We start from the raw sequence: 25,785 nt of genomic DNA, 5'->3' as shown, positions 1-25,785 counted from the left end.
CAGTCATCTATTGAAGGACACTCTGGCTGTTGCCATGTCTTAGCCACAGTGGATAATGCTTCAGTGGACATAGGGGTGCATATATCTTTGTGAATAAACATTTTCAAATTTTTGGGGTTGATATTTGGAAGAGAGGTTGCTGGGTCATATAGTAACTTTATTAATTAATTGAGGAACCTAGATACTGTTTCTTATAGTGGCTGTACCAGTTTATGTAGTTTTCTTTTGATCTTTGTCTAATTTTGGTATCAGGCCTCATAGAATAAGTTGGGAAGTATTATATCCTCCTCTATATTCTGCAAATGTTTGTATAGGATTGGCATTATACCTTTGAATGTCTTATAGAGTTTCCCATGGAAGCCATATGGACCTAAGCTTTGTGGAAAAGAATTTAATTACTAATTCAGTATTTTTATTTTTATAGGTCTTTTCATATTTTCTCTTCTTGAGTTTGCTTTGGTAATTTGTGTCCTATGAATGTCTCTATTTTTATCTAAGTTATCTAATTGGTATATTGTCTTTTCATTTCTAAATTTGGTAATTAGTATTTCTCTGTTTTGCCTTATTTTGTTGTGTTTTATTTTAATTTTCATTTTTGGTCAGTCTTCTAAATGTCAGTAAGATTTTGGGACTCATTTATTTTTTCTATTGTTTTTCTCTTCTATGGAATTCTGCTCTTATCTTTTTGGTTTTGATTTAATTTGCTCTTCTTTGTTGAATTTCTTAAAGTGGAGGTTTAAATGATTGATTTAAGACATTTCTTCTTTTCTAATGTTGGTGTTTAAAGCTATGAATTTTCATGTAGGCTCTGCTTCATTTATATCTCATAAATGATGATTTCTTATAGGTTTTTGTCCACTCAGTTAAAAAATATATATTTTCTAATTTCCTTTGGGATTTCTTTGTATTTTAAATCCAAATATTTGGAGATTTCCAAAATCTCTCTCTCTTTTTGATTCCTAATTTAATTCTGGTGTGATCAGAGAATGTATCTTGAGTGATTTTAAAAATTATTTCATTTTAATTGAGATTTGTTATATTGTTTAGCATGTGGTTGATACTGAGAATTTTCATGTGTGCTTGAAAATAATGTCTATTATGTTGATATTAGATGATGTGTTTTATAAATGTCTAGCTTTGCTAGTATTAGTCAAGTTTTCTATATCCTTGCTGATTTTTCTGTCTAGCTTTTTCATGAATTATTGAGAAAGGAATATTAAAATCTTTAGCTTTAATTTTTGAATTATGTACTTCTTTAAATTCTATTATTTTTGTTTTAGTATTTTGGGGACTCTTGTTCAGTGCATTTCTAATTGTTAAAGCTCCTAGATGTATTGGCCTTTTTGTCATTATGAAATGTCCTTTTTTTGTCTCTAGTAATATTTCTTGTCTCAAGTCTATTTTTTCTGATACTGATATAAGTGCTCCAGCTGTTTTATGGCTACTGTTTACATGGTATATTCTTTTCTCTCTTTTTACTTTCAACTTATTTATATTTTTAAATCTAGATAGCATTTAGTTGAATCTTACATTTTTGTATCCAGTCTGATAATTTCTGCCTCTTGATCTATATTTATTCCACTCACATTTAATACAATTATTGAAATGGTTAGATTTACATCTTTCATTGTGCTGGTTGTTTTCTCTATAGCTTATAGATTTGTTGTTGTTGTTATTGTTGTTACTTCCCTCTCTTTTTGTTAAACATTTATAGGGTTTCATTTTAATTCCTCTTTGATTTATTAACTAAATATCTAAAAGAGGTTTTCTTAATAGTGTTTAGTTGTTATAATATGCATTTTATCTTATCACAATCTACTTTAGGATAGTACTGACTTAATCCTAGTAAAATATAGCTGCTTTGATCCAATATAGTTCAATTTCTTCTACAGTTTTGTGTTATTATTTTCACATTTGTTACACATATTTTTATAAACCCAATAATGCAGTATTATAATTATTATGCCTTAAAATGTTAAGGCCTTTAAAGAAATTAAGAGGAAAAAACATAAAAATATGTATTTTTATCTTTTCCTTATGCATTTACCATTCCAGTCCTCTTCATTTCTTCCTGTCAACTTGAGTATTGGCTACTGTCATGTCATTTTCTTTTAGCCTCAAGGAATTCTTAAGTATTTCTGCTTGCAACAAATATCCTCCATTGTTGTTTCTCTGGGGAGTTTATATTTTACCTTAGTATTTGGAGGATAGTGTTCCCAGATAGAGAATTGTAGTAAACTAGTTTGTTTCTGTTTTCTTTTAGCACTTTGAATATATCATCCTACTGCCTTCTTAGTCTCTTATCTCTGTTAACATCATGATTAATTGTATTGTTTTTCCCCTGTACATGATTAGTCATTTTTCTCTTGCTTATTTCAAGATGTTATCTTTGTCTTTGTCTTTCAACAGTTTAAATATGATATGTATAGATATGGATCTCTTTCTGTTTATCCTACTTGGTGTTACTTAAACTTCTTGGATATGTGAATTAATATTTTTTATCAAACTTGGACATTTTCAACCATTATTTCTTTAAGTATTTTTTTCTTTCCCCTTTGTCTCTATCTTCTTCTTCCATGATTCCCATTACATATATAACCTTGATATCCCACAGATTTCTGAAACCGTTCATTTTTCATCTATCATTTGTTCTCTGTATTTTTCAGACTGGATGATTTCTACAGATGTATCTTCAAGTTCACTGATTCATTCTTTTTCCCTCCTCAAATCTGCTGTTGTGTCTGTGTAGTAAGTTTTAAAATGTTGGTTATTGTATTTACCAAGTCTATAATTTCTGCTTTAAGTAGTTTTCGTTTCTATATTAAGTCTTTGTTGTATTATTGCCATTATATTTTCCTTTAATTCTTTAAACACAATATTCTTTGATTCTTTTGATATATTTATAATAGTTTTGAAGTCCTTTGCCTACTAAATCCTATATCTGAGCCCATTCTGAGACTTTTTCTATTGACTGCCTTTTCCCCTGATTATGGACTGCATAATGTTTCTGTCAAAAAGTAGACTTTTTAAATAATATTTTTGTAGCAGATCTGTATTTTGACAAGTTTTTTCTTCCCTAAAGGTTGTTTTTATTTATGTTTTATTTTGTTTGAACCTATGGACTGCATCCTCCATGGCTGCTGATTCCTCTGCTAGGGATTACCCTGTGTCTGCATAGCTTTGTTGTTCATCAGTGATTGATCAAAGGGTGTACTCACACACTTTGAGCCAATCTGTGCTGATGGAGCAGTTTGTGGGTCGGGGACCACATTCAGGGTTCAGGCAACTTTAAAGTCTGTACTAGCTTTAAATTTCTGCTGGGCCCTCTTGGGTCTCCCCTATGGGATAGCTTCCTAGTCAGCCAGAAATATGCGGAGAGTTTACCCTCTCTCTCTAATTTCCATTTTCTGTTCAATTTCTTGCTAGACCACCAGTTTGCTGCTTACCCCTACCAAGGTCACACTTCAGATTACCAAAGCTGGACACTTCCCCGTTCTTTTCCTACAGTTTTTTTTTTTAAATTGACAACGTCACTTATTTGGGGTTCTTTGGTCTCTCCTTCAAATCAAGTCAGCCCTCTCTGGCAGCAGAGATGCTAGTTGTCATGGCCACACCTACCTTGATAGAAAGAAGTAGTCTACTGACTGAACTATGGGGGAATAGGAGCAGCACCAAGCAAGACCACCACAGACTCCCACTGTTCTTTTGCAAAGTTCAGCATTTTTTTTATGAATAAATGTTTCTCAGTTTGTTGTTTGTGATTGCTGAGTTTTCAGAGCCACAAAGTTGTTTTTGACAATTGTGTCCAGCTTCATAGTTGCTTCTTGGGGAGATTTGCTGACTTACTTATTCCTCCATCACTAGAAGTCCTATCTCACCTGGCAACTTTTAAAATGGCATGTTCACTTGCTGAAGTTCCACTTAAGGTACCATTCTGTGGATCATGTGTACCATTTTGGTATAAATTTTGGGTCTCTGGGAGTCAGAAAAGTCTGTTCACCATTCCATCCAGTCTGCCTACCTTGCTCTACAATCTGTCATCTCAGTCCTGTTTGAGATAAGGAACAGTACACTTCAACAATGATTGCTAGTAACTTCTTTGTGTATTCCCCTCTTTTGAAAATCACCTAAGTGGTATCTGACACTTTTGTAAGGCTGAGTTTAATGGAAGTTTATATATAGTTAATTTATAAGCTTCTTTATAAATAAAGATGTATAAAGAATTATATTTTGTCTCATTCATAACACAGAATGTTTAAATGGTTAACATTTGTGCTGCAGTATAGCTTTCTGGCTCATGAAAAATGAAAGCTATCAGCAATCTGGGCAATAAGATTCATCGCCAATAGTCACTAGCAACAGCACACAGCATTTTAATATCAGTGAGGTCCACAGCTAGCAGTAAGAGCTGGTGTAATTGAAAGACGTTTAGGTGCAATCATTCTGCTGTTTGTTCCTTGCCAGGTTCAACATGGGATTGTGTGAGTATTTGAAGAAAACAGCAATTTTTTTTATATCTTTGAAATAAGAAGGGTAGATAAATGCTTAAATTTGAGAAACATGGTAATTTTAAAATCATGTGGCTCTAAAATAAAGAGGTATTTTATTTGTCTTGATTCGAGCTTTAGAAAAGCTACTCCTTGGTTACAAGTGAACCAATAATTCTGGTCTAATGTTGCCGTGGTAACAACTCATGCTGATATAATTGAGAACATCTTATACATCCTGGTTCGAATATTTTCTCCCTGCCATTTTGAGTTGTTCTAGGAGTATATGAAGAAGCCTAGGATAATTAGCTTAAAAGACATTAAATCTGGTTATATACATTTTGGGCATCAGTTTGATGTTTGCTAGTGATATCTCATGCTGTGCAGTTATGCTTTGCTTCTAGGGGCTTTTCTTTCTAAAACAATAGAAAGCTCTTTTCATTCTCTGTGTGCTGCATGTTCCAGTGTGTGTTTACACCATCGGCTTCTACCTCTAGAGATTAGCATAACTCCCTTTGCTGTTCGATTGTTGTTTTGAGCAATATGTTTTGGAAAGGTTGGTTTTCATCATGAGTGGTAAGTATGCTCTCTGAGACTCTGCAGCTATCTATTTTTTAAAAATATTTAATTATAAGAGGAAAAATATATTTTAAAGGAGTAGTTTTAAAGCCAGAGCTACAGTGAATTACATGTTCTATTGATGCTTTTGCATTATACTAATTTGCTTTTAAAATCCATTAAGAACTGTGAAAATTAATACTATTAATAGTCAGTGCCAATAATCAGTTCCTAAATTTCTTTAGGTTTGATTTGCTGTATTTATTAGGTACAGCTGTTATTAATTGTGTTATAAATTAGTGAATGAAAGACCCACCAGCATAAGAGGAATTTTTTTATAACTGATCCTGAAGATAAACTTTCTTTTTATTAGCTATGTCATTCTAATATTAATTTTTGTTAGTTTCTTTTTGATTATATAATAAATACTAATCTTGAATAAAATGTCAAAATGTTATTGGTTGCTTTTATATACAATTCATTGAGAAATAGAGATTTAATGATTAAATAAATGTATATTTTTATTTTGGAGGCTTTGTTAAAATTTTTCAGAAATAATATTTTAGGGAAAATCATTTGTTAGAATAAGTATTCATGTGATAATTGGTTTCATTTTTGTTTTTATAAGATGACATTTTTTTTTAGTATTCTAAAAATGGTTTTTGAGAAAATACACTATAGTATACACTACAGTTTATCATAGGGTGAAAACTATTCACTTTAAGCCAAACCTGCACCTAAAATTAGATATCCTGTTGTTAGTGTGAGAAATATTTGCTCAGAGCATAATTCATTAGTGTCTTCTTTTAGCTTAACTAAAAATGAAGATTTTTATAAGTTAACCTTTTAATCAGATTTGTAAAAGAAGTGTTACATGTTTTTTCTTAAAACAGTCTATAATTTACACTTAAAAGATTTGGAGTTGGAATTCAGAAACTGAGAGAGTTAAATTTTTGCTGTATAATGATAGAGTTCAAAATAGATGAACCTTTCATCTATAACTGAAGATCACCTCATTATTGCCACTAAGTATTTTTTATCCTGCTACAATATAACATAAACCTCATCCACACTGTTATATATTTGTTCTTGGAATGATATTAGACTTTAAAAGAATCTTTTTATATGTAAGATATTAAGAATTAATTGTTATTGTTATTGTTATTTTCCTGTTAGTAGATAGATATTTCTGATCTAGTTTTTTAAATTTGGGCTAGTATTACAAAATCCTTAGGATTTCTAAGTCAACATTTCTTAGAATTTCTATGGGTATCAAAACTGGATATAGCTGGTTATCATACTTAAAACATTAGCTCTCTCTGAATCCGGCCAATATGTGTTTTCTCTTTGAAAGTTTAGTATATAACAGAATTTCTACCACTGTGGTAGTGTAGAGGTTTTACAATTGGAAGTATTGGTTTTAGCTGAAGAAAATTGTTGTTGCTTTTTTATTATCTTATTTCTTTTTCAAGAAAGCTATGGATTAGTCAAGATAGTATTTTATGTACTTGACCATATCAGTATGCCCTTATAGACTTTTCTACTATATAGGAATCAGAGTAATCGCAACTTGACATTCAGACTTTTTCAGGATTGTTCAATTTTTACTCATGTTATAGGTGGTTAAATGTTTAGCCATTTCAAATGTGAAAAATTGCAAATGGAGTATGGTTTTATTGGTAAAATAAGCAAATGCTAAGTCTATAGCTATCCATGTGGTATTTATGTGCATGTGGTACTCTTCCATTTAAAAAGCTCCTCCTTTTCTCCTTCCTGCCTATTAGGTGTTAGTTTTCTTAGGAATCCGTCGTTGTCCCTCTTTTAATGCTACATTCTCTCTGAATGATTTCATCCGTGACCACATCTTCATTCGTTACATGAAAATTGAACTCAAAAGTGAATTCTCCCTTTTCATCCCAGAGCTGCGCCTTTTTCATGGATTCTGATTTTTGTTAATGATCTCACTGCTCGTGCAAGAACTTAAAACAGAAGCCTTATAGTCACTTTTAACATGTTTCTTACCCCTCTTACCCCAAACATGCACGCAGTCGTTAATTTCTACTGCGTCTGCATTAGAAATGGCTCAGAAATCCCTGTTTTTTCCAGTCTTGCTGACACTGGGAAAGCTATTGAGATCAGGATTCTGTATCTCTCAATCCTATTAAAGTAATTGCTTCACTGTCTCTCACTTTTTAATTTTATATCCCTTCAGACCATTTTTTCATGCTGCCATTTCTTAAATATAAATATACCCATTTCTTCACCTAACATAAAACTTTTTGTTACTCTTATTGTCTCTCAGATAAAGGTTAAACTCTTTAGTAGGGCATATAAGATCAGTGACCTACCTTTCTGACTTTATTTGCATGTCTCATAAAATCCTGATCTAGTCATACTATACTACACTACATATTATTCCTTGCTACCTTTCTATATTTATATCATATCATAAAAACTCTGAAAACCACCTTTGCTTTTTAGTGCCTCTGTCATTGACTTTATAGAGTTAGATGATCCTCCTGTACTCCCAAAATAAGCTTATAAACTATAACAATTATTTGAATTATAATGAAATTATATAGTAGCATGTCAGTTTCCAATCTCCAACCTTTGAACTTCTTGAGTCAAGGAGTGTCATGTTCATCTGAGTGTTTCTGGTAGTTACTCCAGTGCCTCAAACATAGTAGTGAACTCATAAATTCTTGTAGAATAAGTGAATAACTAAAAATTACTCATTTTTTACATATTTGAACACTTAACATTATCAATGAAAAATATCAGCCATTTAAAAAGAATTTTTTTGGGTTCATATGCTTATTGGAACATATACCATCATTATATCAACATTCCAAATGAAAACTCTGATTGGTCCACCTATATTTATGAATTACAGAACAGTTATAGACTTGAGTACAAGCACTTAATTAATTCCCTTTTCTAGATCTTTACTGAATATGAAAGAACACAAAACGGGGAAAACAGTGTGTCAGCTCTGAAATTAAGAAAGGATACTTCCCCAGAAATGTACAGTATCAGATTGACGGTCAGACACCAAAGTTTAACTAGCAGTTTTACTTTAAGTAGCTTGCTTCAATGAAAAGAAATAAACAGTAGTTTCACCTTCACTAACTTAGAGGGATGAGGCTTTAAGAAAGACTGTTAGGGAAATAAGTGGCAGATCCATTATGCTGATTACTTTCATTTAAAACAGTTATAGTGGGACAACCAAAAATTTAGGCTATTCCAAGTTGAAAAAGTGGCCTTTCTTCATCCAGATGTGACAGGGCTCTTCCATGAAGTGGTGGAGATCACCACGTGCATGAAACCCTGTCGTCCTGGCTTCATTCCCATTTCAGAAAGTCCCTGGATTATTTAACTGTAATGTACATATGTATCAACTAAAAGATCTGTGAAGCTGATTCTAACACACCCAAATAAGAGATGAGATGACCCACCTTATTTGGGGGACATTTTAAAATTCTGAAAGGCTCCTTATTGTTTATAAATGAGTAAACAAGACAAGCAACAACATGGAGCCCATGAAAAATTGTATGTCATTAAAGGATAAAATCACAGCCTTCATAGTAGAGAATGAAGTTACGTTTAGAAAATATTTGTGGGGGAGGATTTAAGAATAAGAAATTATAGCTAGCATCTATGTTGAATTAAAATTTTCAAGTGAACATAAAATTTATGAAATAAGACATGAAAGATAACACAAGTGACTAGAATGAAAACAGCTGGTTAAGAGGCAGGAATGAGAAAAGAAGCAATATCATTAAGGTTATAAGTAAATGGACCTGGCATTTGCAGAATCTAAAGCTGAATTAGAGGCAATAAAGATTAAAATAATCACTACAGGAAAGGGAATTAATGATGTGAAGATCTAGCTTCATAAAACCTACCAGAATGTAGGAGAAATGGACAGGATAGAAATTTTGAGATGAAAATCTTCTTGGATAAAAGTAGGAAACTCTACCAATTGAATGAATAGCATTCCCAAAGAACAGATAATGACTAATGGAACAGAAGCAATAATAAAAGATATATATGATTCAGGAAAACTTCTTAGTTGAAGAAAAACTTGAATCTGTAGAATGAAGGAGCTCATTGTGTTTTGACAAAGATTAACAAAAGAAACCAACAGCTAAATATATCCTGATGGAAGTTTTGAACTTCAAGAATAAAAAGAAAATGAATTTCACAACTTTCAAGTCTCTTTGCATCTTACACTTAACATAAGGTTTGTTTTATAAAGAAAAAGATTTAAAAATTGGAGACTAACTTGAAAATCCTTCTAGAGCAAAAATCAATGAAGATACAACAGCACCTAAAAATGCTTAATAAAATATGGCAAGCATCCTTTTAAATGAATACCTGAACTTACAAGAATATAACAGAATCCCCTAGTGTGCAAAAAGTGAAATGGTAAGAGAAAACCAGAGCTTAGAAGGGAGCATACTTGGACTGCTCCAAGTAGATTTTCATACCTTGGTAACTAAAAGGCTTTGGTTTTAAATGGCCCCACAAAGACAGAAGACAATTTCTTTGATCCATGCAACGTGGGATTTCTTAGACCCCTATATAAAAGCAGGATCCTCAAAGAATTACAACCTCAGTGAGAAAATAGATTAGAAATTAAAACCTCTCTGCTGACATGGAGAAAACAAAGAAGCTCGTGTTTTTTGGCTTGGGTTCCTAGGACAGGAGGGGTGTGCACTTGTGTGTGGGCTGCCTCTCCTGAGAGTTTGTAATCATTTCTTTCTCCTCCAGTGGATTTCAGGTTTTAATTTGTATTAATTGTGTGTTCTGGAATCCCCAATTAGACAAAACAGCTAAATATATCCTGATGGAAGTTTTGAACTTCAAGTGATTTACAATCTTTTACATCTCATGGCACACATAAACTAATTTCTGAACTTCTGTGACACACCAAAAAATATATTTCTTGCTAATCTGACTGGGGGAAAAGAAAAAGGTATAATTTTGATTCATTCACACTGGGTGGCTATTGTTGTATTGGCAGTTGTCATTTTTTTCACTTGATAATCTAAGGGAAAAGAGGTCAGTGTTCCTGACTAAATAGTCAGGTATTGCATGTTATAAACTTTTTTGTGGCACACACACAACAACAGTTGAAAACTTGCTGGGATAAAATACATTATTGCAGCAGTCCAAGGCTAATAACATTCACTGGATGCCAGGCAGAAGCTAATATAAAACATCTTCTAGTCAAGCCCTGCAGGTTCTCAGATAAAGCCCCATTGAACTTTGAGTTCACAATCCCAAATCAGCGCGTATGCACACACACACGCACGCACGCATCTATAAATGATATTCAGCAGGTTCAGCAGGATTAGACCCTCTCAGGAACATCAGAGAGTAGCTCTGTCACACACAAACTACCATTTAAAATCAATAATCACATAGAAAAGAAATATAAATCAACAGAAAAAATTATATGCACCTCTGACAAAGCTTCAAAGTATGTAACACAAAATATAATACATATATGTTATATATGTATTATATATATACATATATATAATACATATATATATGTATTTTTTTTTATCCTCACACGAGGACATATTTCCATTTTTGTTCAGATAGAGAGGGATGGAGGGAGAGAAATATCGACGTGAAAGGGACACATCGAGTGGCTGCTTCCCACACAACCCCATCCGGGGCAGGGGACAAACTGCAACTGAGGTACATGCCCTTAGCGGGAACCAAATCCGGGTCTCTCTGTACCGCAGGCTGATGCTCCAACCACTGAGCCAAACTGGCCAAGGCAAAATATTTTAAAGAATTTATATATAGCCCTGGCCGGTTTGGCTCAGTGGTTAGAGCGTCGGCCTGCGGTCCGGAGAGACCCAGGTTCGGTTCCCGCTAAGGGCACATACCTTGGTTGCAGTTTGTCCCCGGCTCTGGTTGGTCGTGCGGGTGGCAGCCACTCGATGTGTCCCTTTCACATCGATGTTTCCCTCTCTCTCTCTTCCTCTCTCTCCCTCCCACTCTATCTGTACAAAAAATGGAAAAATGTCCTCGGATGAGGATAAAAAAAAAAAAAAAGAATTTATATATAGGCTGTGGTGTCTAACCACAAAGCAATTAATTTTAATGAATAATAAAAGACTAATTAAACAAACATATAAAGTTATATCAGGATTTTAAAAGTTCAAATAACTCGCAGGTCAAGAATTAACTCAATATGAATTTAAAGTTCATCTATGCATCAAAACTTGTGGGGTGTGGCTAAGGTGGATTCAGAGACAACCTTTTTTGAGAGAAATGTTATAATATATCAGGAAAGGAGAAAGATATTCATTATGTAAGTATTCAAGTAGACAAAGTACAGAAAGCACAGTGTAGTTAATCAAAAGAGAGGAAACTCATAAAGACATGAGGAAAAACCATTGGAATAGAAAATAAAGGTATGTGAGAGCCAAAGGTGGGTTCATGGAAAGGAATTAAAATAACTGATTAGAATTATACCTATTTAAGATTTCATCAGTTAAAAAGCCTTATTCAAAACTTATTAAAATCAGGGCTGGACTGTTTTACAATCAAGTTCTAGGAAATAGTCAAAGAACAAAAAATTCAGTCTTGTACAAAATCTTCCAAAGAATTGCACTGGCCGGTTTGGCTCAGCGGTTGTAACGTAGGCCTGCGGTACAGAGAGACCTGGGTTCGGTTCCCGCTAAGGGCGCGTACCTCGGTTGCAGTTTTTCCGGCCCTGGTTGGTCGTGCGGATGGCGGCCACTCGATGTGTTCCTTTCACATCGATGTTTCTCTCTCTCTCTCTTCCTCTCTCTCCCTCCTGCTCTATCTGAACAAAAAATGGAAAAATGTCCTCGGGTGAGGATAAAAAAAAAAAATCTTCCAAAGAATTGAAAAAGCAGAGATACTCTTAAATTTATTTGACTCTAGTATAGCTTTACAAGTAAGGTGTGGAAAGAGAAAATTAGAAACATTTTCTCTGAAGTTAGAAATAAGAAAAGAGTGCTCATTGTCTGTTTCTGTAATGTTAGCCATAACCTGTACATAAGACAAGAAAATGATGGAAGGGAACAAAACTGTTATTATTTATAAGTGATACATGACTGTCTATATAGAAAATTCAAGAGCACATATTAATGTTATTTTAGAATAAATAACAGAGTCTGGCAGCTTTACCAGATATAAGATAAATATATAAACATCAACAATGTATTATACATTAGCAACATACGAACAGTAATTTCTAAAGATCAACCAAAACTCTAAGAACCTATGTATAATCTAATAAAAGACTAATAAGACCTTTAAGGGGAAATTATAAGATTCTAAGATATTTACCTAATCTTTAACAAGAAGATATGATTGAAAACCCATTAGATTAGCAAAAGTTAGAAAGCGTGACATTTTATGAGGATATGGATCATCAAGGATATGGTGGCAAAATAAAATGGCATAATCATTTATCGACCTACTATTACTGTCTAGTTAAGCTGAAAATGTGTATACCCTATCACATAGGAATCCACTTCTAGCTTTATACTGCCTGTCAACAAGGCAGAATATTTGAATTTAGAACCACATTGAAAATCTTTAGCACATGTAATATTCCTCTAAGAAAAAGCCTCAGTGAACAATTAAGGAAGTAAAATACATTTCAAAGAAAATTTCAAAGACTGCCTGAGTCATTAGTTTTATGACTATATATTTAGCTTAAGTTTTTATTACAAAATCCTATAGGGAACATCTCCAATCAAACATGGCTTGAATGGCCTAGAAAATCCACAGCATCTCTAATAGAGAGCAAGTTGGGAGAGAAAGTGTATACACATCATTAGTTGTGAATAGTACACTGTGGATTCATAGTATATCCATCTGGCCGTGTAGACACCAGTCAAGTTAATATGTTTCTTTTTATAATTCGATCATTTAAATATATGTTTCACCAAAAGTTTTTATACTTTTTTTACAGTTTAGTGAAAGTTGGTCAGTTATTTTGTTCACTTGCAATTAAGATTTGACAAAGAATTAACTAAAAAGAACATAGTAAGGGAAAGAAAAGTAAAATAAATATCACAATAGGAAACGTAGCTTTTATTGCCTGTTAAATTTCCAAACATTCATGTGTGACTTTGTGTACGACCTCTTGATATCTTAAACAACAAAATAGGCATGGTCCAACCTACTGAACTGCACAAATAATTTGAAGTAATTAAAGTTTTTTGTACCCACTATCATTTTTAAGGCTGCAGTGAATTTGCTTTGAATGAACATGTTTGAATATGGTGATGCAAATAAAGTGTCCCTTCAGCAAAGTGAACACAATTGCTCTTCAGATTAAAAAGATGAATATGACATTTCATTAACACATTTATAGAGTAAGGTTTTGTTGGTTAAAATATATTTATCTCCAAAGAATGTGTTGTGATCCTTCTATAAAACACTTTTGAACATGTATGCTCAAGTATTTTTATTCTATTTGTGTATGTAAATGAACATATACTAATGAACATATATGAATGAATAACTTCTTCTGGGTCTGTTATTGTATATGTTATTGATCTATTTAATTTATTCTTTTTGATCAAGCATGCAAATCATCAGAAGCATCTGGTAGGAAACCACCTTTTACAGAATAATTCTGTTACTTTGATTGCTATGAGCTGGGTTTTTATGAGGAATGTTGTGGCAACTAGAATGTTTTATATTTAGTTTACTGAAAATATTTGTAGTATAGCATGTGTGTGGGTGTGTATTCTTAGAAATAACAAATACAGAACTCTAAAGGGTGGGTGTTTGAAGTAAGGGTGGCAGAAAACAAACTTACAGTCTCCTGAATTTGCATTGCAGAGGTTTTGAAATGTTCTTTGTTGATAGAACCTGGCATTTTTATAGGTAATTTATCTGTTTCCATCCTGTTTTGTGCTCTCTGATATACACTAAATAACTATTAAATAGAATAATGCTTTTATTAAGGCAAAGGATGAAAATAATTTAATTACAATTTGATTAGGGAGCCCATAAATTTTAATCTATTCATGAAATAATTTTAAACTATGATTACAAAAAAGATACTATTAAGAAACATAATTGCTTTAGTACCTAATACTTGCTTGTTCCTTAGTAGAAAAATTTAGAGGGATAGCCCCCTCCCTTACTTACTACATAGATAGTCATCAAGGTTTAAAATATTCAGGCTTCTAACCCACGTTTGCCCCTCCTTACTCTGGCTCCCTTTTTCCTTAACAAGTGATCTTGACTCCTATTTCCCAAAAGAAACAGAGCCTAGTAACTATGGATAACTTAGTTTATTCTCATTACTTCTCACACATTGACAAGCATCACCATGGCAAACACTTATCTCCATGATTGGACACTTGCTTGCCTATACACTTGACCTCCCACTGCTGCTGTAAACTTGTACCCTGTGCTGCACCTATTACAAGTCAGTTGACATTTCCTAGATAAACCATGTGTCTTCCCCCATGCCTTTTATACACGATCATCCCAGCTTGAATGTCTTCTTCGTCAACTCATATGCCAAAGGAACTCTATCCTTCAAGATTTAACACAAATGCTGTGTCTGCTATTTTGCCTTACTTTTATCACCCAATATTTTCCTCTTTCAAGCTTGCATAGCACCTTACAATTTTCTTAGTTGTCCTTGTCACATTCCAGTATAATGGTTCTGTCTCCCCATGAGCTTCTCATCTCCTTAACTAGTGGAGATGCATTTATTCTTTGTAGTGTTCCTAGAGTCTAACTCAGTTTCTGGCACCACTAAGCAGTGCTCAATAAATGTTGCTGAAAAGATTGCTAAACCAGCACCAAGGAAGTAAAATGCCTGAAAGACACTAATAGCTTTCAGAAGGGAGTTGAAGTGTTATAATTCAGAGCGTCCTTCCTCAGTAAAGTTTTGAATATGTAACAAAAGTCCAGAGATGGTACTGCAATAGCTATAGGATGTGTATTTCAATATATGCTACTTAATATTATTAGCACTACTACCAATGAGTTAAAAGGTTTTGTTAGTAGTTTTAAGAAGAATTAGAATGGTATTGATTTGGGCTTTAAACAATAGTTATTGATTTTATTTCTTTACCATTTAATTTCAAAATGTCCTACCTGAATGTGTTCAGCCAAACAATTGAGTTTCTAAATTATTGTTTTATTACTGTATATAATATTCTGGGGAAATGTGTACAGCTGATTTCATGTGTTTTTATGAGTGTCATTTAATCATTGTTTTATTTTTGGATACAAGCTTGCTCCTCTTCAGAAGTATCTGGTAGGCTACTAACTTCTTTTTAATAATTTAAAAAAAAAAAAAAAAAGTTACCTTCAAAGATTTTTATATATTTGTTTACAAGTTGTTATGCTCCTGGTAAAGTTATATTTTTATAAAGTATATTGAGTTCATAAAACATTTCAGTTAATGAAGGAAATGGTGTGTTTGGTTTTATGTTGCTTTATCTATAGAAGTGACTTCTGTGGCGGTTTTTTGAGTGGTGTTTTAGAAACGACAGCGAGCACTGTGAAGCAGTGGGTGTCCACAGTGTAGCAGCAGACATGAGCACACACACTGAAATTAGATAACCTAGGTTAATGAATGTTTTTTTGAAGGAATATACTGTTATAAATTTTGATTAAAACAGCTGACATTTAATTATTTATCTGGGAAGTTTATATTCTATTGGGTTCTATTTTCAGTTTGTCCCTTCTACTTTTCCAACATCCACCATAAAAGTTAACTAATATTGTGCTTTTATTGTAAGAAGGTGTAAAGGATAGAGGTGGCATTTATCTTTGTACAAAGACTTAAGAACTCAACATCTGAAGTAGTTGTAATCTGTGTAATAATAATTTTCAAACTCTTCTTACAAAACATGAATGATCACCTCTTTTAAGCATTGGATAAGGACATGCTGTAACTGACAACATGCTCTTTTTGTAATGAGCAGTAATGTATTTATTTAACACAGAACCCAGAAACACCTCATAAATAAATCTAAGTGTCATTAATAAAGCATTCTTATTCATTATAGGATTATCTGAATAACATGGAACAAAGCTGTGCCATACTTGCATTTTTAATACATTTCTTAATGTTTAAAATGAACTTAGTATTTTTATACTGTGTCCTATGTATAAACATATTCAAAAATATTTTGAGGGTGATACGAATTAAGTTTTTTAATGTGCTTGTGGACATGCATCAAAATTGGCACTTTGTTTCTAGTTGCTTCATCCCGCGAATGTGGGTAAACCTTTCTACAAACCAGCCCTGAGTGAACAGAGACAATCCTTTGGTAGGCTGATTTCTTTAGAATGCAATGCGATAGACTTTTTAAATAATTCAAACTGAAGAGAAACTAAGTTTATTTGGTAAATAAATATAACTGAAATGTACACCTGTGAGAAGAAATTGAGTTATTATGTGATGTGTCTTTCTCATTTTTGTAGTACCTAGTTTGCTCCATTATTAATCAGTATGTGAAAAAATCCTTCCTTGAGACATTTTTTTCTAATCATCATTAGATGCTTTGTAGATAGGGACCATGATCATGTAGCTAAGAAGTATTAGAGCCAACATTCTAATTCAGATGCACCCAGCTCCAAAACCTATGGCTGTGTCAGGATATCACAGTGGTTTAAATGGTAAAACAGAGATATAGCTTATCTATTAGAACACAACAAGAAAACCAAAACACTGAGAACTTTTAGTATATGCTTTATAGGGAACTCTAGATTAAATATGCTGTAGGGTTTTAATTTGGCTGTCTCTTCCACCACTTATTTTATTAATCAGCTGCCAATACCTTATGTCAGTGGATATAAATTTTAAAAGTAACCAGATAAAGCATTTAGAAAGTTAAATTCACCACTGTCTAAAAATAATAAAATTCAAAGCAAATACCCATGGTTCTGGACTGCCTATTGTTGTAGAGGTATTTATAACGTAGCATGTTGTGAACTACCTTATTTTTGGTGTCTGTATTTATAAGATGTATATTTTAGTTAACATATCTTTACAAAGAGTTGTTCATTTTTGCATGTAAATAGTACACATATAAACTAGAAATTTCATGTGTTTATGTATTCTTATATGACAAACAGTGCTTCAGAAACCAAGTTATCTTCATGGAACTCTTTAGTGACATTATAATTAACGCTTAGTTTTTACTCTAAAATAGGAATCTCTATTTATTGAAATAATTCACAAAATTTAGTATCTTTGATTCATACCTATTTCTGATTACTTTATATAAGACTTATGAGAACTGTTACTTTCTATAGTGCTAGTTAATAGTAAAGTAGGAGTATTGATGAGTACACAGAATAGGAGTATTAATGAGTACACAAGGAATTTCCTGAATACCCTGTTAGTGAATAAAATTAAGTAGTGCCTGAAATTTATCCTCTAGCTCATTCACCAAGCAGGGAGAAGGAAATTTTCTTTCAACTTACCATCTTTGCCAAATAACTGAGTGTTCTTCCTTTGACCAGTTGTTTTCTTAACTCCATATCCATTTAACAGTAAGTGGCAGAAGAAGCTGGAACAAGATGTCAGGGACTTTTTTTTCTTTCTCTGATTCTCTTCCTTGTCTCCAAATTACCTACACTCAGGCAGGCATCTGGAGAGTTTGTACTGCAGCTTGATGTGCAAGTCTATAAATAGAAGATAACTAAAAATATTTTTCAAAAAAATTAGAGGTATATTTTGGGAATTACAAGTTGTTTCTTAAAAGCCACTGTTGCATTTAGCCATGAATTATGTTTTAAATTTATTTTATAGCTGTTATTTCCAAGTCAGTGTCTGCTCCATGCCCCCCGCCCCCCCAAATCTTACTTATAAAACTAGTTGTGCCCTGGCCGGTTTGGTTCAGCAGTTAGAGAGTCGGTCTGCGGTCCTGAGACACCCGGGTTCGGTTCCGCTAAGGGCGCGTACCTCGGTTGCAGTTTGTCCCCGGCCCTGGTTGGTCGTGCGGGTGGCAGCCACTCGATGTGTTCCTTTCACATCGATGTTTCTCTCTCTCTCTCTGTTCCCTCTCTCCCTCCCACTCTACCTGAACAAAAAAATGGGAAAATGTCCTCGGGTGAAGATAAAAAAAAAAAAAAAACTAGTTGTAACTAGTACATTAACTTTTAGAATTAGGATGACTTAAACCACCCTAAACTCAAATAAAATGTAAGAATTTTCCACTTCCTAATGCACCTCCAGAAGGAATTAGATCAATTTGCATAATTACAGGCAATTATGATTTATTTTGGTGGATGAGATTTTCACACAATGAGCAAATTCTAATTTCAGAAATTATTTTTCTCAAACTTTCTAAAATAGGTGTTTTGAGAGTATTTTAACAGCAAAAATGCAAAGGACGGTTTATATAAAGTAGTAATGTCTGCTCTTGGTGCCTGTCATCCCCATTTTGAAATCTTAAAAGGTTTACAATGTCAGTAACCTTTTTGGTTGATAGCAGTATTTTGTGAAAGGTGCTAACTGGGGATCAAGGAGAATAATACATATTGTGTGTCTTAAAATGCCTCACTTTAATACTACTGCATTATTAAATGATCTTATTAAAGAATTTGTGAGGCCCTCACTTCCACTTTAAAATCTCTTTTCATTAGGATCATCATCACCTACCACTATTATTATCACTATTAGTATTTCTGAAATAAATACCAGTGTTCTGCTGTATGTTCACTTTGTATAGCCTTTTACTATTTGAGCACTACTTAAATACTATTTCTTCTTTATTTATAGATTCACATATCAGAGAAATATTGGGAACTTTCTGAACAAAAGACTGAAATAGTCAGGTTTTACTTGCATACCTAACTAGGAAGAATACCTATTGTTTATGCCATTTTATCTCTCTGGAATTTCTTTTGTTAGTAGTTTTTAAAAATGAAGTTGGTTGTAAACAGAAATCATTGTCAATAACCTTGTGGAAAGCCAATGAAAACGAGGAATCTTTTACAGTGATTTATCATTTAATAAATCTAAAACTTCAACACATAGCACTGTAAAATAATGTGGCTATCATTAGTCACTATATAAGAATCTGGTTTTCAATTGCTTTACTTCATTGTTCATTTGAAATTACTCACTCAGACACATAGTTTTGCTCCCAATTTAGAATGAGATTTTAAGCTCTTTGGGTGTTTTGTTTGTGGTATTTTGTTATGTTTTGTTTTTAAGTCTTTGTGGGTATTCTTTATGTATGAGTCTGTGGTAGAGAAAATACAAATCTAATAACAAATTCTTCTACCTGAAAATAGCCCTTTGTCAAAATCGATTACTTTTGAAACTCCACAAAGCAACAAGTTCGAATCTCCAGATGTTGTCAGTTCTTAAGTTTAAAGGCTCTGTTGTGCTTTTAAACTATGACTGCTTTTTTATTTACAGTAATTTTTCTAGATTGTTCTAACCTTTTTACATTGCTTCTGGGTATGTTTTCAGGAACGGTATTTTTATTATTAGATTTAAAAACATCGAAGTAATCTCCACATAGAAAGATGTTAGACATTTTTAGAAATTTGAGAAAACGTTCACTTCATATTTAAAGAAACTGAATAGCTCTCTAAGAGTGTGTCATGGTTGTAAATACATGTTTTACAACAGCCATAGTTGACATAAGTCTCTGTTTTTAAAGCACATATGTTAATATGTAATATGAGTATTGTTAGAAGACAAATTTATTTTTATTTTTATTTTTTAGTGAAAGAGTTTCTAGCCAAAGCCAAAGAAGACTTTTTAAAAAAGTGGGAAAATCCTGCTCAGGTAAGGAATATTTAAATTTTTCTGATTTAAAAATCCTGTGTTAAGTAAAGTCATGATTCTTGCTCAAATAATTTACTACTTTCAGAAGCAAGTAGCATTAATAAATGTATAGTAAACATGGTAATTTTCGCCATAACATCATTTTGATTTATTAATAATTGTATGTATACTTAAATCGGAGAAGGAATTATTTTCCAGTATAATACCTGATTATAAATTTTGATAATTTCAGGCTGCTACAAACTCATGATATTTTCTAATATAGTAATTTTGATTTATGCCTATGCTAGCATATTTATTATTTTTATCAATTACAACAATAGGGATTCTTTTGTGCCATTTCAAATTCTTAATCGCAAACACTTGGCTGTTGATAACATACCAAACACAGGAGCCTTTCATAAACATTTTGATGGGGTAAGTGTTATATAATTTAAGTACTTTAGATCTTAGCTAAGATCTAAAAACTGTATATAAAAAAGTCATCTATACTTGTCAAAAAAGTCTCTTTTTGAAGTTATAAATAATTAGTGAAGTTTAATAGTAGATTAAATTTTGAAAACCTTTTTCCTAGCACAAAAATCTTTTACTTCAAGTATTTTTTTCACTAAAAAATGTTTAATTTTAAATTAATGTTATGTTTTATGAAGATGTCATCATTAACCAAGATTTAGAGCATGACCTACAATTTAAAACATAATCACTCTGGTGATTACAAAAAGTTAGACATTATCTAACATGAAACAGAAGAAAGTGAAAAGCAATGACTAGCAAAAAGAGATGTTCTGTGGTCTACTAATGAAGTTTGTTTTCATTATTTAGTTGAGAACTGATATTAAACGTTTCAATCTGTCTATGTTGATAAAACAAAAAAATATTCATTCAAAAATTTAAATAAACCAGTCAGATGTAGAAGGACTTTTTCTTTGCATTGACATAGAATCTCATGGCAATTTAAAATTATTGGAAATCTGAGCCCTGACCGGTGTGGCTCAGCAGTAGAGCGTCAGCCCGCGGACCGATGAGTCTTGGGTTAGATTCCGGGCAAGGACACTCACCTCTCATGTGGATGTTTCTCTCTCTCTCTCTCTCCTTTTCTCTCTCTCTCTCTCTCCCTCCCACTCTATCTGAAGATAAATAGAAAAATATTGTTGGGTGAAGACTAAAAAAATAAATAAAATTATTGGAAATCTGAAATTAAAATATGATGAAAACAAGTTTTATAAGTAAAACTTTAAAGTTGCTTGCTCTCTCAGTGACTCAACAAGAATCCAAGCTGTGTCTCCAAAGGCAAGGTTTGGTTTCCAATAGAGATGAAATCCAGTTAAGGTGGACTTCAGTAGCTATCAAGATTCCTCACTTACATAGAATCATATTTCATCACAAATTTTGTAAGCTCTACACTGTACAGACTGGAAATACTTTTTCTAAGAATTTCATGAAGATTTTTGTCATGAAAATCTATTACAAATGGGTCAGCAATTACTACTTATTGCTATTTAGCACATAATATGTTCCTAGTAATTTTCATTTTGTTGTGGCAGCGACAAATTCAATAGATTGATGTTTCCAGTGCTTTGCTTCTTTGCTATAGTCAAAGCCAAACAAAGATGTTTGCTCACAACAAAGCATCTATTCAAGGAGAAAAAGAGGCTGATTATTGTTCTGGGACTCTGACTCTTGGTTATCTTTGTGGGAATGAGGAACTCTTCTTTCCTATTGTTACTGTTTTAGGTAATACAATACTGGGTTATTATAACATCAGAGAAAAAGCTATTAGAATCTCTCATGCTGCTATCCTCTAGTTCTATAAGCTCTTATAAAGATAGAATGAAGTTATATGGTGCTTTCTCCAGAGGTAACTCCAGTGAAAGGACTCTGATCCCTCAGCTTATCTCTTCATTGCAATTATTTGCAAGTGTACTGAGACTATGGCTTTCATGACTGTATTTGTCAGTATACCTCTGGTCAGTTTGTAATTATTAAAATATGAAACTAGCCCAGGCCGGTTTGGCTCAGCGGTTAGAGCGTCGGCCTGCGGTCCAGAGAGACCCAGGTTTGGTTCCCGCTAAGGGCACGTACCTCGGTTGTAGTTTGTCCCCGGCCCTGGTTGGGTTGTGCAGGTGGCAACCACTCGATGTGTCCCTTTCACGTCGATGTTTCTCCCTCTCTCTCTCCCTGCCACTCTATCTGAACAAAAAATGGAAAAATGTCCTCGAGTGAGGATTAATAAAATAAAATATGAAACTAATTTGTTAGATGTCCAATATTAGGAATATGTATTGAAATATAACCTTTAATATTTCAGTTGAGGCTCTTATTTCCTCCCATTACTATTGTGCTTTGTTTTGCAATACAATTCTCAAATATTAAATCCTTTCTTATTCAAAGGAAAAAAGAGAACCAGTAACTTGGAATCTAGATAGTCTTTTGTATTATTTTTCAATGGATAGTTGTAAATTAAATTATCTATTCTGATTATCATGAAATCAATTATCATTGCCATAGTCTTATTATGAGAATTTCTAAATTTAAAGCTTATTTTATTTTTTATGTATGTGTAGAATAATGCCGGCCTGGAGGATTTTGAAAGGAAAAAAACTCTTGGAACAGGTTCATTTGGAAGAGTCATGTTGGTGAAACACAAGGCCACTGAGCAGTATTATGCTATGAAGATCTTAGATAAGCAGAAGGTTAGTGTTTTGTTGTCATAAAACTTCAGTTTTATCAGCTAAATTATAAATAGATGTAATAATTCAACTTAACCATTGATACCTTCAAATAATTGTATCATTGCATTTAATTGTCATTGTTATTATGACTGTATGATACATACAGTTTTAGTATATAGGCATACATTATTTCAATAATTATTTATACATAATAGGCATGTATATGTTTACTAACAAAATAATGAATTTAACGTATGAAGAACGGGCTTCTCTACTACATTCCGCCTTATGGAAAAATGCAGGAATAAATTATTCGATCCTTAGATTGAGGTAACAGAAATTTAATCATTTTATTTTATGACTTATTTTCATTGACAGTAGAAACCCTCTGTTTAGCATAATTGAGTTTGCTTAATTAAAAACATCAATTAAAGCAAGAAACATTTGAAAACCTATATACTATTAAAAATCAAATCATTGTTATACACTTGAAACTAATAAAATGTTATATGTCAATTATGTCTCAATTGAAAAATTAAAAATAAATTTTAAGTGTTTATCACATATTGGTATATATAAAGAATCAGGATATATGAATTATTAATGCTTAAATATATTAAGCTTCTCTTATCTTAGTAATCACTTATAATTAAGGGAAAATAGAAGAAAAATGACAAATCTTGATATATCATCTTATAGATATTATAGTCCCAAAAATGACATTTTGGTTTATGGGGATATATAGATAAGAAAATGTAGAGTAAACAGTCAGCTTTACAAAGTGTGGCCAGACAGTGATGCTCTCTAACAAATATAATATGAGCCACATATGTAATTTAAATTCTTCTAGTAGCCTTATTTTAAAAAAATAAAAAGAAATAGTTGAAATTAATGTTAATAATAGATTCTATTTAGCCCAGTGTATCCACAACATTATCATTGCAATATGTAATTAATATAAACATTGCTGAGATTTTATATTATTTTATCATACCAAGTCTTCAAAATCTGATGTATATTTTACATTCGCAATATATCTCCATTCAGGTTGGCCACACTTCAGTGTTAAATAATCACATGCAGCTAGTGGCTACCATTTTGGACAGCACAGCACTACGCTGGTCTGTGGTTCTAATCCAATCTCTGCTTTAAAACAAAAACCAAAGCTAACTGCTCACATGAAATGAGTAATGGCTTATTAAAAGCCTCCCTAAAATTAAACACACCCCATACACACATATAATTTTGCATCTTTGTCTACTGCCTTCTTTTATATAACTTTTCTAACCATGCTTCTTAAAAAAAAAATAGTTTAATCACTCTATCTACTAACTCACTTCCTGTTGATTCTTTAACCCACAATAATTTAGCTGCTTCCTTGTTTACCTCCTACCTCTTGCTACTTCACTAAAAAGTCTCTGCCTAGGGTCACCAATCCAGTGCCCTAATCACCAAGTCCAGTAGACTGTTTTTGCTCATCTCATGTGACTTTTGTAGAGTCTACGACTGTGTGGACCTCCCCACTGAAACGGCATTGTCCCTGGACTTCTGGATCCCTAGGCTCTTCTAATGATGCTCCTGCCTCTTTGGGCTCTTCTTCTTTATGTGGCTTTTTCTGTTTAACTTTATTTTATTTTTTCCTTTTATCTACTACTCTTTAGAGATTGCTAATCCTAATCTCCGGACTATTCCTTCTCATTCTCATGTTCTGTACACCTCCCTCTGTACTTTCATCCAAGCTTCAATTCATCCTGAGCTCTGCACTCCAGTGTGTACAATCTGAGCACAGAGCTCTTAGAGAGTAACCAGTTCTTGCTCTAATTTTCTAGATGAGGTAATTGGGTCTCAGACAGGGTAAGTGACTGGTATACTTGTATTAATAGCACAACAACAAAATGCTTCAACTTTACATTTTTCATTAAACCTGTTATTAAAACGTTATTATCTGTATACCCCCTAATATTTTATATTATCTTTCTTAAGGAATTAATAAGATGTGCTTTAGTCATAAAATATTAAAAGAATTATGAAAAGTGTATTTGTTCTTGAAAATATTTAGGGGAAAATTTTAAATTTCTTTTTTGGTGATGGTGAAAGAGTCTTTCCCAGAAGAATAGCTGCCATTTTAAGTCATGTTTCTATGGCAGTGATTTTCAACTGATATACTGCAAGTATTTTTAAAAATGCAATACCTGACTATTTAGTCAGGGGCACTGACCTCTTTTCCCTTAGATTATCAAATTTAAAAGTTACAACAGCCTGCACAAAAATAGCCGTCCGGTGTGAGTGAATCAAAATTATATGCATTTTTAGTCAGATTGGCAAAAATATATTTTTTGATGTGCTGCAGAATTTCAACAATTTATGTGTGCCATGAGGTGAAAAGGGTTGAAAATCACTGTGCTATGTCAGTGTTCTGGATCTATTCAGATTTAGGACAAAGTTTATTTAATTTGCTAAAACTAAGTAACAAATAACACTCCATAATAACTTATTTTCTGTTCATGAAGTCTCAGATCTTTCAATGAACCCTTTTTGGTTTCTTCTATCTTAATGGTGTATGGGGTGAGGGGAAGAAATCAATACAGAAATTAAGGAAATTCCATGTTTTTATTCCATCTATGCATCAAGCATTGCAAGGCACTTTATATTTAATGTGTCAATGAATCTTCACAACAACTTTGTGTGACATTAATTTCCCCTCTTAAGCCAAGAATGTCTCTATTTAAGTAATATTTTCAAAGTCAAACAGCTAGTAAGGGGAACCAAGAATTTGACCCAAGTTTGTCTGATTTCTATTCCTATACTTGTTAATTTTTCCTTTCAAATGTATTTGTTATCCCTAAGAGTTTTTCTGCCACCACCTAATTGGTCCCTCACTAACATTAACTGGGCTTTTACAATAACATCTTAATTAATTTCCACAATATCATTTTTCACCTTCTGCTAATCCACCTTCTTCGTTTCCAACAAATTGTTCTTACCATGTCCTGTCATCTCACTCAGAAAGTTTCCTGGGGTTTATTAAGTGAAGTCAGAACTCTGCAGCTTGCTTCACAGTTTTCTTCCAAGCTCCACTCTCGTCATATCTCACTGTCCCCTTACATGTCCTCTGTACTGTACTTCTCTCATTGAAACTGGACCCACAGAACTATATGGTGCTGTGCTGGGTTGGGAGGAGAGTATGTGATGATGGATGGTCTATTTTCCTTGTTAATATCTCCTCAAGTGCTGGCTTAAAAAATCAGCTGATAAGTAATCATTTTTAAATGCTTTTAAA

The 25,785-nt window shown here is 32.9% G+C and overlaps 1 protein-coding gene across 4 annotated transcripts in view; it reads left to right on the top strand.

Annotated features, from left to right (window-relative positions):
- Window positions 1-25,785, top strand: part of PRKACB (protein kinase cAMP-activated catalytic subunit beta) — a 108,996-nt gene that overhangs the window by 44,853 nt on the left and 38,358 nt on the right. For 2 of the 4 annotated variants that reach the window (XM_036255534.1, XM_036255532.1), the window contains exons 2-3: window positions 19,772-19,833; window positions 22,398-22,526. In XM_036255534.1, the coding sequence (XP_036111427.1) occupies window positions 19,772-19,833; window positions 22,398-22,526 (191 nt within the window). Of the gene's footprint in view, window positions 1-4,752; window positions 5,064-13,634; window positions 13,659-15,309; window positions 15,334-19,771; window positions 19,834-20,156; window positions 20,251-22,397; window positions 22,527-25,785 lie in introns of those variants that run through there. The other 2 variants (XM_036255533.1, XM_036255535.1) reach the window with 2 other exon arrangements.

Source organism: Molossus molossus, unplaced genomic scaffold (genome assembly GCF_014108415.1).
Source record: "Molossus molossus isolate mMolMol1 unplaced genomic scaffold, mMolMol1.p scaffold_m16_p_12, whole genome shotgun sequence".
Lineage (NCBI taxonomy): Eukaryota > Metazoa > Chordata > Mammalia > Chiroptera > Molossidae > Molossus > Molossus molossus.
This window is presented reverse-complemented; position numbering and strand designations above follow the sequence as displayed.